Below are 18,028 nucleotides of genomic sequence, written 5' to 3' on the forward strand. Positions count from 1 at the left end.
ATAATATTTCATACATGTTCATTTTTATTTCGTGATTATTATTTCAAACATCAATCATTAAAAAACAATGATTACGTCTCAACATATTATCCAAAGAGAAACTGATTAGAAAAGAAATCGTGTCACTCAGAATCACAATAACAATAGAGCAGAAGTGCCTAAAATAACTTCAAATCACATACAAAATGCTCGCGTTAATAAAAACGTTTTATCAGTCTCATTAATAAACCAAACCAGTATTAGTTTGACGACTACGACCTTAGCAGGCCCCCCGAGGGCCCCGATACATCTGCTCTTCTTACTTGCTCGCAATCAACTAAATGAGGTTGTGATAGGAACAACATTTAGGTACCTACTTCCCCGTTGTCTAATTGAGATTTTAAATTGAGCGCGCTCAAGCTAAAATTATAAGCCTATAAAATAGGCATACGTAGAAAATGAGCATGCTCAAGCTAAAACCGAGTACCTATTAGTGAATAGTATGTTAGTTCAAGACAGCACGATAGTACAAAACATCAGCCTTAGAAATAAAAACATTAAATATTTATTAATATTCCATATCGTTTGTTATTGTTTATATTGGAAATGGTTTCTATTGCATAACAAAACGGCGTCATTTCTAACCGCGCTCGAAACTGAGAGTTCTGAGGAGTAGTAACTGGCCCATTGACCGGCGGCCGACCCTTCGCGCAAGGCCGTTCACTTGCCGTACTCTACTGCTCCGTCATAGACCAGATATTGGTAGTACAGAATATACAGTCAATAAAAGATGCTTTAACTGGTAGAATACCAGTTGCGGCAATTCTTAACGCGTAAATTTTAACAACCGCAAATTATCAGACATTACGCGTCTGATTAGGACTATAACCACAGCTAGTTAGTATGCTTAATTTCAAAACGTAAAATTCAAGTCTGCAATGTACATTCCGTGAGTTCTGAAAATCGAATTTAGACTTCCAAATTAACGAAATAATTATAGCCCCAAATAACTCTATGTTGGAACTCTACTTATAACTTACTCGCAACTTATTTTTTAAATATCTAGTAATTTCAATCAACACGCCGGACTAACAGCAAAGAATATAGTATGTCATCAACCTCAAACGCTTCACTTTCACAATCCTCAGTATTGAGGAAAAGAGAACTAGTAATTACTTCAAAAAGCGATTTGATAACGAACTCTACATTAAGCACCGCTGTCAGGGTCTGCGGACTTTCTTGCCTAAGATCTACGTTATCCTATATCCTTCTGAATTTAGGTACTCTACTGCATTGAGAGGTGCACTAACCAAAGTACTACCCAACTTTCGAGTACCCTGAACCGGCTTAAACGTACTTATGAATTCAATACTTCTAATCTCTACAAGTAAATTGGTCTTAGAATGATTAAATCTAAATCAAAACTAATGCAACCACTAGCAGAACGATGAAAATATTCGCATACAAAATTAAACGACTAAAGACTAAAAAGTAATCAAAGCTAAGAAAAAAGAATCTCACGATATAAACAATTAAATAAAATGCCTGTACAAATTATCCAGGAAAATAAAAATAATTACCTACAATTAATCGCACATGACGAATGATATAAATCAAATAAATTTCTCTTCGTGTTGCAAAGAATAAATCTAGAAATCAACCAATTACACTAATAATAGTAATGTACCTACTACATATTAATAGCAAAAAGACGAGTTTGCCAATCAAAATTGGGCATATCAAAAAGAAATAAAAATTACTGTTATTAGCGAACATTACATAATTTGATTGATTACATAAAAACCGCGTAAATACTTTAGCGAGGAACGAAGCATGATTTCATTTTAGCTATTCACTAGACTTGTAGAAATCATAAATAGATTAATAGATTTGCCGTAAATCATTCAGAGTTAATGACTTTGGAACTCATAAATATCATTTATTCTCAAGGAAAATCATTCGTTAAAAAAATACAAAAAAAACTGCATTCTCTGAAAGGCACTCAAAATATGATCAAATTCCAGGAATCAGTTCAAATACAATGATCATACAGACATAAAGAAAAATATACCGAATAAACAGTAGAAAGGATAGTCGTCGGACTTGAGTCCGACTCGACTCGTAAAGAAAGTGGTGCTATGTGGAGCGGTGACCGACCGTTTGACCCGGGCAAGGTCGCCGGTGTTTACCACGATGGGCCGGGTCGTGTCGTGTCCACTTGCTAAGACCCTGGCTGTACAAGCCACACACTTTTAGTTGTTTATGTACAGACGATAGGACAGCATACCCCTACACTGTAGCATCTTACGCCCGTATTCACTAACATTACTATGAGGTCTCACAGTGCACGTGGACGCACAGGGTGACACAGGAATCAATCACAGAGCTCTATCCAATGCTGTGCGTTTGATTTGCCGCTTCACCTAGGCAAGCATCGTTTGTGAATACGGGCGTTATACGAATATATCACTGGTTTTTACGCCGTAATTAAAGATGGTAACCAAATTATTTGAGTTTGATGCTAAAAATTATAGTTGATGATTACGAATTAAGATGATGAATCGATAATACAATCTAACATGCAGTTAATGAATTACACATTCATGATTTATGTAATTTCATTTGCGATAAATAAGTAGGTAAATACGTATCAGCTATTATTTAAAATAATAACTAGTTTGCTCCGCATTAGTGAGTGATGATTACTAAAAATGTAGGTTAGTTATTTATCAAACTAAATAAAATCTTGTTTGGACCAATTCTGATTAATTAAGTGAGATTGAAAAATTTCTTAGCACTAATTTTAAAAAGCTGAACCTTGATTAATGTTCCAGCCAATTTAAAAACAGTGGAAACTCTTGCATCATTATTACCAATAACTTATCAAGCAATGTATAAAAATAAGTAGAGCAGACCGGGTGCAGTCTTATACAATTTGGAAGCGGTTATACAGAGCTCGCGGGCTTGTATATTACTTCAAGTCCTCAAGTATGAATCATTGTCCATCTTATACGAAAACTCAATTACGAGTACATTAAGATCTGCCAAGCCGTATTGGACACAATAAAACGACCTTCCCTTTTCAGCGTTATCAAGCTGGCAAGGATCGTGCGCAAACGCATGGCGTCCAGCCCGCAACGGCAACAATGCTTTATAATGTGTTATTGTGCGCATATTATAAATAGACCCGATACGTGTCCGATCAAGCATGCTTTGTTTGATCCACGTAACGTATGCGTATGCGTGCAATGGTTACGTTTGCCCACCTCCTTTTTTTGTTTCAACATTTCCTGGTGGAGTCGATATGATCCTGTCCAGTTTGTATGAAAAAGACACTATTTTGACGAAGCTTATTGTTTGTTAATTATGAAAAACTGTGAATAACGGACTTGTAAACATTTGGCTTTTTGAATAAATAAATAAAATAACATCAGTTAATAATGTTTTCAGAATAATTTTGTTTAGATCTCCAAAATATGACTACTTATACGGTGACCAAAAAAGTTCCTAAGCATACAAATTTAAAACAATCATAACTCGAAACATGGAGGTGATTCGGGAAGCCCTAGTGATGCTACGGCTTGACACTATTTAATCATTTTTGGGACATCCTGTATAATCATAGGTTCCTATTCAAAAGTTCTACAATGACCTACGCAGTCAATCAACATCGTTACACGTACTGAATGCTGTTATTAAATTGAAGTCATAGTATGGTAACTTGGTAACATATCTACAGTTGCTGAGCGACCGCGTCCAGTCGGGTCGGGTGACACGGCCGGTGAGTCAGGCAAGGCGATCCCACTTACAAGGCCCCAAACATACAGGGTGTATAATGATAGACGAAAAATCAAAATAAATCATTATTAAGATTCTTGGGTTCTGTTAAAAATAAAAGATAAATAACTAGTCTAGTAGTTAGCGAACTTGATGATATAAGAATCTTGATTTCGTTGTTCACTCGTAAATGTAGAGACGTCGCCATATCAATCTAAGATATCATCATAACTGTAGCATTCTATGTTGTTGGAATAGGTAATTTTTTAGCCTGATGTACTGGCAACTAAACAAACAGATTCCGAAGTGCCAAAATGATTGAGGCTTATAGGCTCTTCTTGAAAGAATAATCAAAACTGATTGACCTTCAAAATACGCAAATAGAAACAGAATATTTAAAATCATCTCAATCGCTTTGATTTGATCTGCACAACACACCAAATGAAGTCCTTTCATGAATCTTAAAATATTTTTACAAATACGTTTGTAAAACCGCCGCGAAGGGGAATGACCACTTTGACGGAGATATGACATCTGTGTCAATAAAAATGCCACCAACTTCGAAGATATCGAATATCGATTGAACACAGACACAAAAACTCAAGACAAAAACCAACAAGATTTAATGAAAAGCAATTATGTCGAGACCAATTTAAAATTTAAGTAGCCAGAATTATAAATAAACATATCGATTATTTTGTTCGTGTAAAGGTAAATCTTTTTAAAGATAGAGTGAAACTAATAACAGAATGTCGCGGGGTAACTCGTAAAGTAAATCTTAATTTAACGATAGCGACGAGATGTCGTTATCCATTGCTCTATATTCCAAGGGACAACAAGAGTGCTACTCGGATCTATCTCAATCCGAATCCAAGCTTTCGCTGATCGGTTCAGCCATGTGTTACTAGGAGCCCTTTGCCAGCAGCAAGCAGTATAAGTATTATGACTTTCCTCATTACTACGCAGCTACGGCTTACTACCATTTGAGTTCTGTCCCTTTTGGTGAAGAATTTTAAAATCAATTTATATCTACATATCTCCCGACTCTATATAATCTGAAACAGTTTATTCCCTTTGGAATAGAAGAAACTGCTATAACAGGAAAAATCACAAATTCATGTTTGAACGTCTAGTTCATAATAACATTCATAATCATCACTTCATTTTAGCCTTGACTGCAGGAGGGAAACCCTTTCAGGTATTTCCCCACGCTAGAAAAGCATGATTTTTGCATAATCATTTTTACGCCATCCACAGGAAGAATAGAGATTTTGAAGAAAGTATAGACGGTATAAACTAACCAGAAGTCTCCTAGTGAGATTTCTAAGCCCTTTACCATAAAGGACGGCCGCAGCGTAGAAATGCGGTAGTTCGGAATTCACATAACGCTCCCACGACGCAAGGTGAACCGGCTATTCTTAAATCGTCGTTGTACCGAACAGTGAACCTTACGTAACGATCCGACGACAATTACTATGTGTGTACAAAAACCAAGGCACTGTTAATGAGAAAATTCAATGGAAAAACATAGAACATGCACAATAATGACACCATGACACTTCGGTTCTGCAGGGAATTCAGAATTTTATTACGTGTTTTATATTACTTATTCACTTTCCTTTCACATTACATTCAGATTCTGTTTTCACAAAAAAAATACATTTGGTAAGTATTGTCTATTCCTAGTGGATTTGAATAGAGCCCATCCAAAATGTTAATTGTAATGTAGAGACAATTAGTTTAAATGGGTTTTAAAGTCTTTAGTAGTTTTGAGTTAATGACAGGTCAAACGTAATGGTAGCACTTAGTTCAGTTTTGTTTCACCAGTTAAGTTTTGTTGCTCTTTTTTGAGTTTCCCTACGTTTCTAACCACTCTAATTCACCTATCGTGAGAAAAATCGCGCTGAAACATCGGATATTCAATCGACTTTAATTAGATCGTTCTCAATAATATAATCAAGGTCTTCACACAAAGAGAACCGTTTTACTAGATAATGATTTACCGTTTTTCTACTATTGTTAAAAATCGCGTATTAATCGGTTTCGAAAATCGTTTTCGTTTCGTTTATTTCATTTTATCTGCAGAAGACACTGTAAAAATTAACAACACAATTTTTATCACTGTATCACGAACGTGTAATCACTCGAAACTAACACAAAATTTCACACTTTTGTCATTTACACAAAACGTGTACTGCGTCGGATTTGTTCACTTTTTAAATTGCTTTTTTTATACGAATATCGTATCAAATGCATTCGCTAGAAGGCCGGTCCGTCGGATGCTGGGAATCGCGTTACACTACCAAGCTATTGTATGCAGGTGGATTGTACTATACGTCCATTTGGCTTATTATGGCCATTTTCCATTCACGCAGTGGGGCAATAGCAGCGGCGAGTCTGCGTGATGCTGTGCTGAAGGTACGAATAGTTTCGGCAACGTACGCGCAAATCCCGTGTCAAGGCGATAATGAATTAGCATAACAAATCGATGTTGATCGTTAGAGATGCGCCTAAACTAACCGTTTTGAAATTAGAAACGTTTTCACGCATTGTTGTTTCTTCATATAACTGAAACATGAATATTTCACGCCCGATCGTGTTGAAATCAACTGTTGAAACATGCATTGAACAAAATAGTGTTTAAATTAACTAACCATAAAGAATTCAAGCCAAATAATTGCAAAATAACGGAAAATGCACTTTAATTTTGTTTGAGTAACTTCACGGAATTTGAGCAATTATTTTGTCTTAGTACTTACACTGAATTTTTTTATACTACTTAAACGATTGTAGCGATCTGTGGTAGCGATGATATTATCTCATTAGACATTTTTCCACTTTTATAAGAGTATACCACACCTCTACAATTTTGTCAAAGATAAAGACTCAAACTGTGTACAGATAAATCAAATAGGTACTTACAGAAGCAAGTGCTTCTTGGTATGTAGCGGGCTGTAGCGGGGGCGACGCGGGGGGCGTCTCACGGGATAGAGCGGCTGCCGGCATGTCAACACATCACTACACGACACTGTAAATAAATAAAAGAAAATTAATATTTACATACAAAATCATACTGGTTACTACTGAGATCTGTAACTAAAACCGAAGAGAGGAGAATGAATCTGAATAGTTATTTTATGCAGCTTTAAATGTCTAACATGGCTTATGGCTTAATGAACACCTAACAAAATCTCTTTAACAAGGGCTTTTGACTTTTTCACTAGGTAGTTACTCTCATAAATTGAAAAAATTAGATGAAAGTTAGTAAGCATTGGGGAAAAACCTAGATCTTTCAGGTCAAATCCTTACCTAAATCTCACTGAGACTTCAAATATATTAACACCTTCAAAGATTGTTTACGAGAAAGTAACGTTTTCTTTGATTCTTCTGCATCTTATTTATTCTTTCACTATTAACCTCAAGCAATTCAAACTAATCTAAGCCCTATCAACACATTAATATTTCATAATTTCAATCATCGGATTTATCTGTTTAATACGAAACCTGTTTCAAGCCAGTTCCTTCACTTATAAGTTGTTTCTCGTCATAAAAATCTGAATTCATCTCGAAAGAAGGACAGGTGTGTCATAAAGATTTAGATGTGATATGTGAGAGATTGCCTACAAGTGCAAACATCCGATTGTCTTGTAGAAAGTTCGCAGCTTAGAGAAAGGTAAGGTGTGAAAAGCCACGAAGGTTGGTACTCTAATTATATTATCATAATATTTGGACTGTTGGTTCTGAGCAACACTTAATAGAGCTCTATACCAAAATACAATTGACTGTAAGGCACTTGAAAGGTACATACATAGGCATGACATTATCATACTATTAATAGAAATATTTAGGCCAAAACAACAAAAAAAAAACAACAAAAAGTTACCTATTAGGCCGCAATATTATTTTAATTAGACCATCATAATTTTCAAAGAAAACTAGGTATACAAGAAGACAAGGAAAAATTATCTCTTGGCATGAATGAAGTGATACGAACGAATCATGTTAGTTTACGAACCCAGCAAATTCAGACAGTTTCACGTTTTACCGTGCCGTGGTAAAATGGCGTGAGTTGCTTTATGAAAATGTTGGAATGCCAAGTCATTTTTTGATTGAGAGAAGACGAATCTATTCAGCGGTTAGAATAGAGTAAGATAGCAGAAAATATGTATTTTCCTGTGCATGATAAAAATATGCATTTTCTATTTATATTTTTCATAGAGTACACTACGGTCCAGTGGCCCGCACTACGCTACATCGCGTCATCCAGCAATAAAAACAATTTTATCGACACGTCCTACTTACTAACAGTAATCTAACGACATTCAGGTATGTTTTTCACGTGTGTGGTATATTTTATGAGTTATAATGTGATCGTAAGCGTAACCGTGCAGCACAGATTTTATGATAATAGTAAATAAACATTTCTTTTTAATAAAAACATCGAAATATAACCCACCGTTAATGTTAAAGACTCGTATAACTATTTTTAGTATTCTAACTCTTAAAAGGATCGACTGAAATAAGAAATAAATGTCTATGTTCTTTTTAAAGCTAAGCCGCCATAGTTAAATGATAGAATAATGACGAGCGCTATTATTCGTAATTTATGTCGAATAAGCAGGTAATCCCATTCGGAATGTGGGCCACCCACTGTGTAGAGACGCTCAATGGACAAGTATCGAAATAATATCGATAGATTAATGCGTAGCATAAACACTGATAACAAAGGCAGAGGCAAAATCTCAGAGTTACACTTCATTTGCAAAGTGAATTAACGTAATTAAGATTAATGAGATTATCATAGTAGAGTTTGAACGTCTCGATAAGATACGGTTAGCACTCCACCCGTATTTATAAGATTACCATCATTTTACCTCAGTTTACAAACGAATGGATAAACAGAAAAAATATTTAGATCTGGATTACCCAAGCAATTCCAGCATTCAACTCCATTTTACTTGCCAATTACATTTATTTTATCGATACCAACGTTTATCGATAGTTTATCGCCATACAGTGACGATTAGACAGCTTGAAGTTGTAGCGACCATGTTTACAATAATCAGTAGCAGTTATTACGTAATAACGTGGTATTACTGTGGCATTATGAGGCCCGTACAGTTTTATGAGACAGAAAAGGATTGTATGATCGAGAATATAATCGATAAAGGCCCACCTACCTCTATAGGTACTATCATTTCCAATTTAAATTATTTTTATAAAAACAATAACAACTCAGTTACTTTAGATGAAATACTGCACAGCAGTTTGGCAGACAAATACCTATGTGTAAATAATGTATTATTTTATATCTTTTATTAAAAAAAATCCCACATAAACATAGAGGCTATGTAAATCTATAGATGTGCTCTAATTCATAACAATAACTTGAAAGAATTATGTTTTTGTCCCAGATCAAAGAAAAGTAATTTTCGTTGTGTTTTTCATACATACGAGTTTTGAGTTTTGACAGTAATAGAACCTTTAAATTCGTTTGTATAGAGTTTGACAGACTTGAAGTTTGTTAAAGTAGATAGTGCAACCCAGCCTTAATGTGGTCTAATTGCAATCTCCATCGTAATCTTCATCTTTGTCTATAAGTTGGCCAAACATTGGCGTGTTGGCACTTAGCACGACATAGTACGGCGACCTTGGCAAGCGTGGCGTCTATGTGTCGGTTGTTCAAACATTACCATACTGGACGGTACCGTGACTAACCTGGGTTGACACCGTGCGCTGTTATTCTCGACTCCATTTAAGTACACTCCACACAAATAACGAAGAACAATAAAATAACACGACAATCTTACTACGAGACTGTCAGCTGGTCGCTTTAGGAAATCCAATGCCATATATCATATACATATGTATTTTTATTTTATTTTTATTTTACAAGGAAAACAATACTAACTATAAAATACTAATAAACTTATAACCATTAACATGTTTTCACATTTAGAGCCTGAGTAATGCTTGTTTATCAATAAACAAAAATAGAAAAGAAGTTACCAAGCCAAAGTTACCTACTACTAATTAAATTAGGCATGTATTTAAATGATCTTTTTAAATTAGCAAAAACGGCAAATAAAAAAATCTAAATGGTCATCTATTTTAATGATTGATCCTCTTTCTTTGAGACATAAAATAAATTAAATCGATCGATATTTTAATCTCTTTTGAACTACGCAAAAAATTATTGAGATGTAAAAATTATATCTGATCGTTACTTGTTGGTCCTCAAAAATAAAAGAAATGAGCACCAATTATTCAATATTGTGATACTTTTTTAAATAATTCGATTTGTATAAATTATTTTTTGTCTTTATCAAATAATCTTCAAAATAATTATGTTATGGTACTTATTTTTATTAAGTTGTAGTCAAAGGATGGAAACTATTTAAAGGCACTTGATGTTCAAAGATTTATTTTTTTATTAAAAAAGCATACCTACTTAACACGTTCACACTCACACGACGCGTTATCGGGTCGAATTGACCTTAGGTACTGGATGCGTTGGTGCGGGATGGAAATATTCGGTCTTTTCAGTAGTACGAAAGATACATTATTGTTTTGCAATTGTTTCGTCAAACACAGTAAATATTTGGAAAAAAAACCTTATCAGGTCCTTACGACACGATGTCGTACTAAAAGTAAACAAATATCGTTTAGTGCTTTTATCGTGTCTAATCGACCCGTTGACAGATGACTTTATGGTCACTGATCACGGTCGAGATCGGTATACTAAGAGAAAATCAACCTTGCGATTTGAAAAAAAATAAAGAGGTAAAAANAAATAACTAGCTTTCCGCCCGCGGCTTCGCCCGCGTGGAATTTTGTCTGTCACAGAAAAACTTTATCGCGCGCGTCCCTGTTTCAAAAACCGGGATAAAAACTATCCTATGTTCTTTCCCGGGACTCAAACTATCTCTATGCCAAATTTCATCAAAATCGGTTGCGAGGTTTAAGCGGGAAAGCGTAACAGACAGACAGACAGACAGACAGACAGACAGACAGAGTTACTTTCGCATTTATAATATTAGTTGGGATTGGGATTGCTTGAACGGTATGTGCATATTTCAACAATTATAATCAATTTACTGTTATAAGAATTAATAAAAAAAAGCTCTACACAAAAAGCTCATATTCCTATGTGTCCAATCCAACCAAAACTTAATTGGTGTCGGTTTTACGAAGCAATTCATTTAATTTGTGCATCACAGGTTTAGGAAGTGACACGTCGTGCCCAATTTTAGCATTCATATGTCTTGTTCAATTTACATATACACGGAATTCGAAAATCTATTATCACAAACTGGACACTGACCTGAAGGTCACAAACGGTACGTTTGGTGTACAAATAGATATAACGTGATTTTTAACTTTTGTAGAACGATGGAATATTGAAAGATGCGAACTCTTATGAGAGAAAAGGGACTTGGTTTATATGTAGATTTCTCAATACCTGAGTTTAAAGCTTCTGAAAAGCAGTTAATTTAACATAAAATTCGTTTTGAAAACCATTTAACATATACGGTAGTATGTATTTAAAACATGTAGGCAGTGCGTTTGTGTGACAAATAAAATTACAAGAGCTCTCATAAAACCACAAATGAATTGGTAACTTGAAACTAGTCATAACTACATATTTTTTATAAATTAATATTTATTTCTACTCGGTTATTACGTAAAGGTATGTACCGCTATAATCTAGAATTATTTACTAGATAAATACGATTATAAAGCTCAAGGTAATGTAATTACATAAAATGCTGTTTTTGCAACGCTAGCGCCTATTAAGGTCCTGATACAAACAAGACTCCGAGTAACTATTACACCTAACAAAACTGTGAATGAACATTAATTTAGCTAGGTATGTTATTTTAAAACCATTATAAGTTATTTCAAAGCCAATAAGGTTGAAATCTATTTCTGTTGCTCATTGTACAGTACTAAAATAAACATATTCTCGCGTGCACTCCGTGCTACGACTTTAAAGAAGCTTTCGACAATAAGCAATGAACAGCAGGGTTACTCCCAAAAACGTAATCGTAAAAACGAAGTTTGAATGTTGCCATTCCTCTCACGCAAAGCGAGATTCCAGCATGAGCGACAGTGACAGATATACCAAAAACTAAGTAAGCAGAGTTTTAGAATAGCTCCTGCTCTGCTAAGCACCTTTGCCATATAGACATTCCTTGACGTATAATTTCCTACTTGCATTACACTCACGCGCCGACTTACTNGTAAAATAAATCTCGGAGGCGAAAGCAGGATAATTATTTTTGTTTACCAAATATTAAAAGAGTATGTTAAACATAAATATTATGTTACCTTAAATGAAGATCATTCATAATTTATCCGTAGATCAACTAATATAGACCCAATAATTAATATAAAGATAAAATATAATAAAATACATCATTTATTTTTAAAAGTGCACATACAAAAAAGATCAATTAGTTTTTAGAGGATCAAATAATATTGTCCCATTAAATTAAAGCTTAATACAAAAAAAAGCACCTTTCAAGAATGCACATCAAACCAGTCTTTGAAGAGATTTCGTTTAACACTATTTATGCTGGAATTGAATAAATCAATATCGGAATCGCCAGCCATAAGGTTAAAGACATTAGCAGCTCGAATAAAAAATGAGTTCTTCCTGTAATTGCTATTACTATGAGGAACAGAAAGAGTAATGGGTCGTCTTAAAGTCCTGCTAGGAGCACGTAGATTTATTAAAGAAAGGAGATGTGGGGAATCTTACAATATTCCTCAAATCTTTGGAGATCATCTTGCAGTTTCTGGCAGTCATTTGTGTTTTGTATTTGTTTATATATTTTCATATCGTCTGCATATAATAAGTAACTTGAATGTAAAAAACAGCAAGATATATCATTTATGAAAATATTAAACAGTAGAGGGCCAAGCAGTGAACCCTGGGGCACACCAGAAGGCACAGTACACACATATGTAGATAATATCGTCACTTAAATGGCATTGGTTTCACAAGATGTGTTGTTTAAATCGTAGTAACCTATTTAGGGAAATCAACTTTAATAAACAAATGCAAAAAATATTGTTTTTAAATAAATTAAAATTTTGTAGGAACTTAATGCATGGAACGATTCCTACGCATCGAATACTAAATATGTATATCCGGACAATTTTCAAATAATTGAAAATGTATGTGCAATTGTGCATTGTGCAAACTTCGACAATTAAAATCAATTTACTGCTATAACAATTAATAAAAAAAGCTCTACACAAAAAGCTCATAATATTCCTACGTGTCCAATCCAACCAAAAATTTAATTGGTGTCGTTTTTACGAAGCAATTCATTTAATTTGTGCATCACAGGTTTAGGAAGTAACACGTCGTGCCCAATTTTAGCATTCATATGTCTTGTTCAATTTACATATACATGGAATTCGAAAATCTATTATCACAAACTGGACACTGACCTGAAGGTCACAAACGGTATTTTTGGTGTACAAATATAACGTGATTTTTAACTTTTGTAGAACGTTGGAAGACTTAGATGTGAACTCTTATCAGGGAAAAGGGACTTGGTTTATAGATTTCTCAAAACCTGAGTTTAAAGCTCCTGAAAAGTAGTTAATCTTCTTCTTCTTCTTTTCAGCCAAATGACGTCCACTGCTGGACAAATCTATATATATAAAAATGAAACCCGTTTTCCGTTGTCACGACATAACATGAAAACGGCTTGACCGATTTGGCTGATTTTTTTTTGTAGTTTTCTAATACTCTGTACAAGGTTTTTACGGAAAAAAATATAAAGAAAATCTCTACGCTAAGGCGGTACGAAGTTCGCCGGGTCAGCTAGTTTAACATAAAAGTCGTATTGAAAACCCTTTAACACCTAAACGGAGTAGTATGTATTTAAAACATGTACAATTTTAAACAGTAGATACGTTTGTGTGGTAAATAAAATGACAAAAACTTTCGTAAAACCACAAATGAATTAGTAACTTAGATATTAGTGATAACTTAACTTTTATGCACATATTTTTATAAATAAATGTTTATTTCTACTTAGTTATTACGTAAAGGTATATATCGCTATAATCTGGAATTATTTACTAGATAAATACGATTATAAAGCTCAAGGTAACGTAATTACACAAAATGCCGTTTTTGCAACGCTAGCTCCTATTAAGGTTCTGATACAAACAAGACTCCGAGTAACTATTACACCTAACAAAATTGTGAATGAACATTAATTTAGCTATGTTATTTTAAAACCATTATTATCAAAGCCAATAAGGTTGAAATCTATTTCTGTTGCTCATTGTACAGTACTAAAATAAACATATTCTCGCGTGCTACGACTTTAAAGAAGCTTTCGACAATAAGCTAGGAACTCTAGGGTTACTCCCAAAAACGTAATGCGAAGTTCGAATGTTGCCATTCCTCTCACGGAAAGCGAGATTCCAGCATGAGCGACAGTGACAGATACACCGAAAACTAAGTAAGCAGAGTTTCAGAATAGCTCCTGCTCTGCTAGGCACGTTTGCAATAGACATTCCTTGACGTATAATTTCCTACTTGCATTACACTCACGCGCAGACTTACTATAATCCCTTGGAATATCTAATTAACTAAATATAACCATAAACGGGCTGCAATCACGTGCATCTTTGAGTTATATCGACGTAGTTTCCGGAGTTTGAGGCATTATTTAACACCTTATATGGACGTATGTAATATGCAAGCGTGGGTTGGGTTATCAATTCTACATGAACATGAGACGTGATTATATTCTAGTCCTTGGTTGTAATGTTTATGGTTAATATAATAGCGTGAAAAGTGTAGCTTATTAATTACATTTTTGTAAGGACTAACAGTTTTAGAAACATTTTATGTAGGTACGTAGCGTGTGTCTTTCTCCTCTGTATAGTAAAAATACGCCAAATTCAAATATTTCCCATTAGCCCCAAAACCAGCGTTTGACCAACATAAAACTACTGACTATGATGACTGTCCATAATCTGACATGATTATTATTGGTACGAATCGATACGATACGGCATCATTAAAGTCAGCCAAAAAGCATATTTATTTTACATTAACATCGAAATTATATCCAGAATGGGCGCTGTCCTCCATACACGACTTGGCCAAGAGTGCGCGAGTCTGAGTCACCAAGCGACGCGTGCGCATCTAAGGAAACTTGAAAGCTTTCTTTGTGGATTGCGATATGTTTGACATACATGGACACAGGTATTTCTGGCGGCATCAATTTGGAAGAGTGGCTTCGATTGTCTTATAATCAATTAATAAATCTTTATTAACCTGTCCTTTTCTGACATAGATGTAAGATTAATAAAGTGCTGATTACTGAACAATAATTAAAATCAAACATGCATGTAATAGTTTTTGTGTTTGCTATTTAATTATTTCGAAAGTTGTGCTTAATCATTGTGTAGATCTTTTCATCATCTTGATTGCATTATTATTTACGAATTGTTAAATACATAGTTTAAACAAAACAATCTGCAAATCATTGAGATATTTATTGACAAACTACTCGTATGTAGCTTAATACGAGTATAAGGTTTAAAAATATTATCTACTGAACTAAATTTGTAGACTCCACGCGATATTACAACCTAATACTCATCATAGATCCTTTGGAAATGTGCCAATGCATGTACAGTTAACCAAAGTCAGACTTTAGATTGTTTCTGCAATGTCGCTCTTATTACCACTACAGACATGGTGTCTAGCTTAACGTGCCGTTACCTGTTCATATGAAGTTATGGTAACTTAATGCTTGTCAACAGACGGAAGCACGTGACCCCATTACCGACCGGGACCAACTGTACCAATTGCATTTACTTTTAAATAGTGTCGGTACTGCATATGCTTATTGATTTACAAGACTGTTTGTGGATGTTTCAAAATCATTGTACCTAATTAAGGTAATCATTTAGGTGCAATTTAGAATTATCAATCTGATATACCTAGGTACAGCTACCATCTTTAGAGCTATAAAGTCGACTCTACCAAATGCTTAGACTATGCCAGAGACAAAAACCAACTCAAGCAGATAATTACAGCTCATAGGAGAGTTTGGGAACTGGAAAACCAATTTGTTTAGGTAATTACCTACTTTTTATTAATTTCATGATTATAATATAACTCCATCGCTATCTTAACCTGAGACTGGTATTTTATTGGTAATTTTAAACGCGAATATTACATATGATGTGGTTTTATTAATTGTAAAACAACTTCTTACGCGCATACTTAAAAGTAATTTCGAAATGAGGATTGCCGGCTTTCCGCTAAGTTGTTTACCTGCCTCATAATAAATATGACTACAATTTATGTAACCTAGAATTAACAAACAAGTTTCCAGTAACTCAACAATTTGCAACTGTTATGAAGAAACCTTAAAAATAAGTACTCACAACTCCGAAGGATAACCTATAAATTCTTCAACTTTACAATTTCCAAGTGATTGCACTCACTTCACAAGTTTACGAGTATGAACATCGGATTTCACAATGAGTGTTCAGGTGTTGCATCAATTATGGACCAGACTGTCCCACGACTGGCGGGATACTCCGAAAAACGTTACCCAAAGTTTTAAATTCTTATATCTCTCTCACGCACAGCGAGATGCCAGCACGAGCGAAAATGACAGATAGATCTGAAACCACGTAAACAGCATTTCAGAGTAGCCCCTGCTGGTTCTCACTTCCCACCGTGCGTAGGAGTGACTACCGAACGTGCGATTGCGCAAACCGAATGGTATCCTCCCGTAAACGCAACGTTAATTGCACGATTCGACTAACTAATTAACCGTGAAGGCTGAACGTTCTGTTTAATTTTGTACCGATTTTAAACAGCTTAAACGAATTATGTTATTACGAGTTTATCCGAATGCAAATTGATGGTCGGGAGTTGATATGTTAAAGAGATTGTTGATTCCAATTGAGAACTTCATTTACCTACGCAGTTCAAAGGTCGTCGATGCAATCGTTAGATTCATTGATGACTGCTTCATAACACTTTCCATATGGTAAGTACATTGGTCAGTTGGTTTGGTATACAACTTTACAACACCTTTCATGTATTGCGCAGTGGTTTGAACTCTTGAATCAATCACGCTAAAATAATAATCATATAGACAAATTGATATCTTAAGATGACTGATTGATTTATATCCAATTGAAGCTGAATAGATATTGAAATGANCGAAGTGATCATAATAAATATGCAATATTGGGCGTTGACCGACCTGAAGCATATTGGTGGCGCAATTGTGGCGCTTAAAAGATAAATCGGCATTCATCTACACCTCTAATTACGTATGCCGACTCAACATTCGTAAGTGCCCGATCAGTTTTCGAAATCTCGCCAAACTCGTCGATATCAGATTCTCAATCGATAAATTATTCATGAGCATTCGATCGCACAATAGGGTTTGCGGAATCAATATTTATGGACACTGGTATGAGAAAAAAATCGAAACGAGATACAGGATTGGGCGCTCTGCCCAAATTAGAGAACCCTCTAGTGGGGAACACGAAAAACCTGATTCCATGACTAAATTTAGTAGGTTTAACTATGTTAATTGGCAAGAAAGAACCTGTTGTTTGACGGGACAATACCATGGCCCCTGGACAAATATTTAGATAATGAGCCCAAAGAGATGGTCAACGTAAATATTCGGGTCAAGTTGATTGATGAGGCTCTTATTTTGTCCATATTTTGCTGTTGTATTTAAATCATTGTTAATGAAGATGTAAATTTCCCTAAAAAGTTAGATAACTAATGTTAAAGATTAGCATAATGGCGTCAAGCGCTTTAAATAAATCAAACAATACTCATTTGTAACTTGTATATCTAAATATATTTCACTCCAAAAAGTTTAACAATGAAAAAGTACAGTAACCGGTGCCAAACATTGCTGCAGTAAGTATTAGTTATTCACAGTCTAATGACACGTTAAACTCGAACAATGAAACCACAATAACAACGAGTGATATGCAGAGTGGGTGTCATCTTTTTTGCATCCAGTAACTGATTGCAAAGTGGGACAATTATGAATAAAATTTACAGCGGTAATGTGGCTCCTATAAATATGTACCGGACCAGTTGAACTAGTTTTGTTCTCAGTAATAAATCGCTACATCCTTCTGTGGTTTTGTCCAATCACTCAGTTGTATGAGTGCAGCCTCACGACTCTATTGTATGCATCCACCTGATGCGTTTTGCGTGTGGTCCTCAATGAACAACCAT

The 18,028-nt window shown here is 34.8% G+C and overlaps 1 protein-coding gene across 1 annotated transcript in view; it reads right to left on the minus strand.

The window, feature by feature from the left end:
- chas (chascon) overlaps positions 1-18,028 on the minus strand; it is a 107,455-nt gene that overhangs the window by 79,850 nt on the left and 9,577 nt on the right. Inside the window, exon 2 of the mRNA XM_028315458.1 lies at positions 6,679-6,784. Within this exon, the coding sequence (XP_028171259.1) occupies positions 6,679-6,762 (84 nt within the window). The 5' untranslated portion in view covers positions 6,763-6,784. The remainder of the gene's footprint in view (positions 1-6,678; positions 6,785-18,028) is intronic.

The sequence above is a fragment of the Ostrinia furnacalis genome, unplaced genomic scaffold (assembly GCF_004193835.3).
Source record: "Ostrinia furnacalis isolate ACB-3 unplaced genomic scaffold, ASM419383v2 OfSCF5129, whole genome shotgun sequence".
NCBI classification, from domain to species: domain Eukaryota; kingdom Metazoa; phylum Arthropoda; class Insecta; order Lepidoptera; family Crambidae; genus Ostrinia; species Ostrinia furnacalis.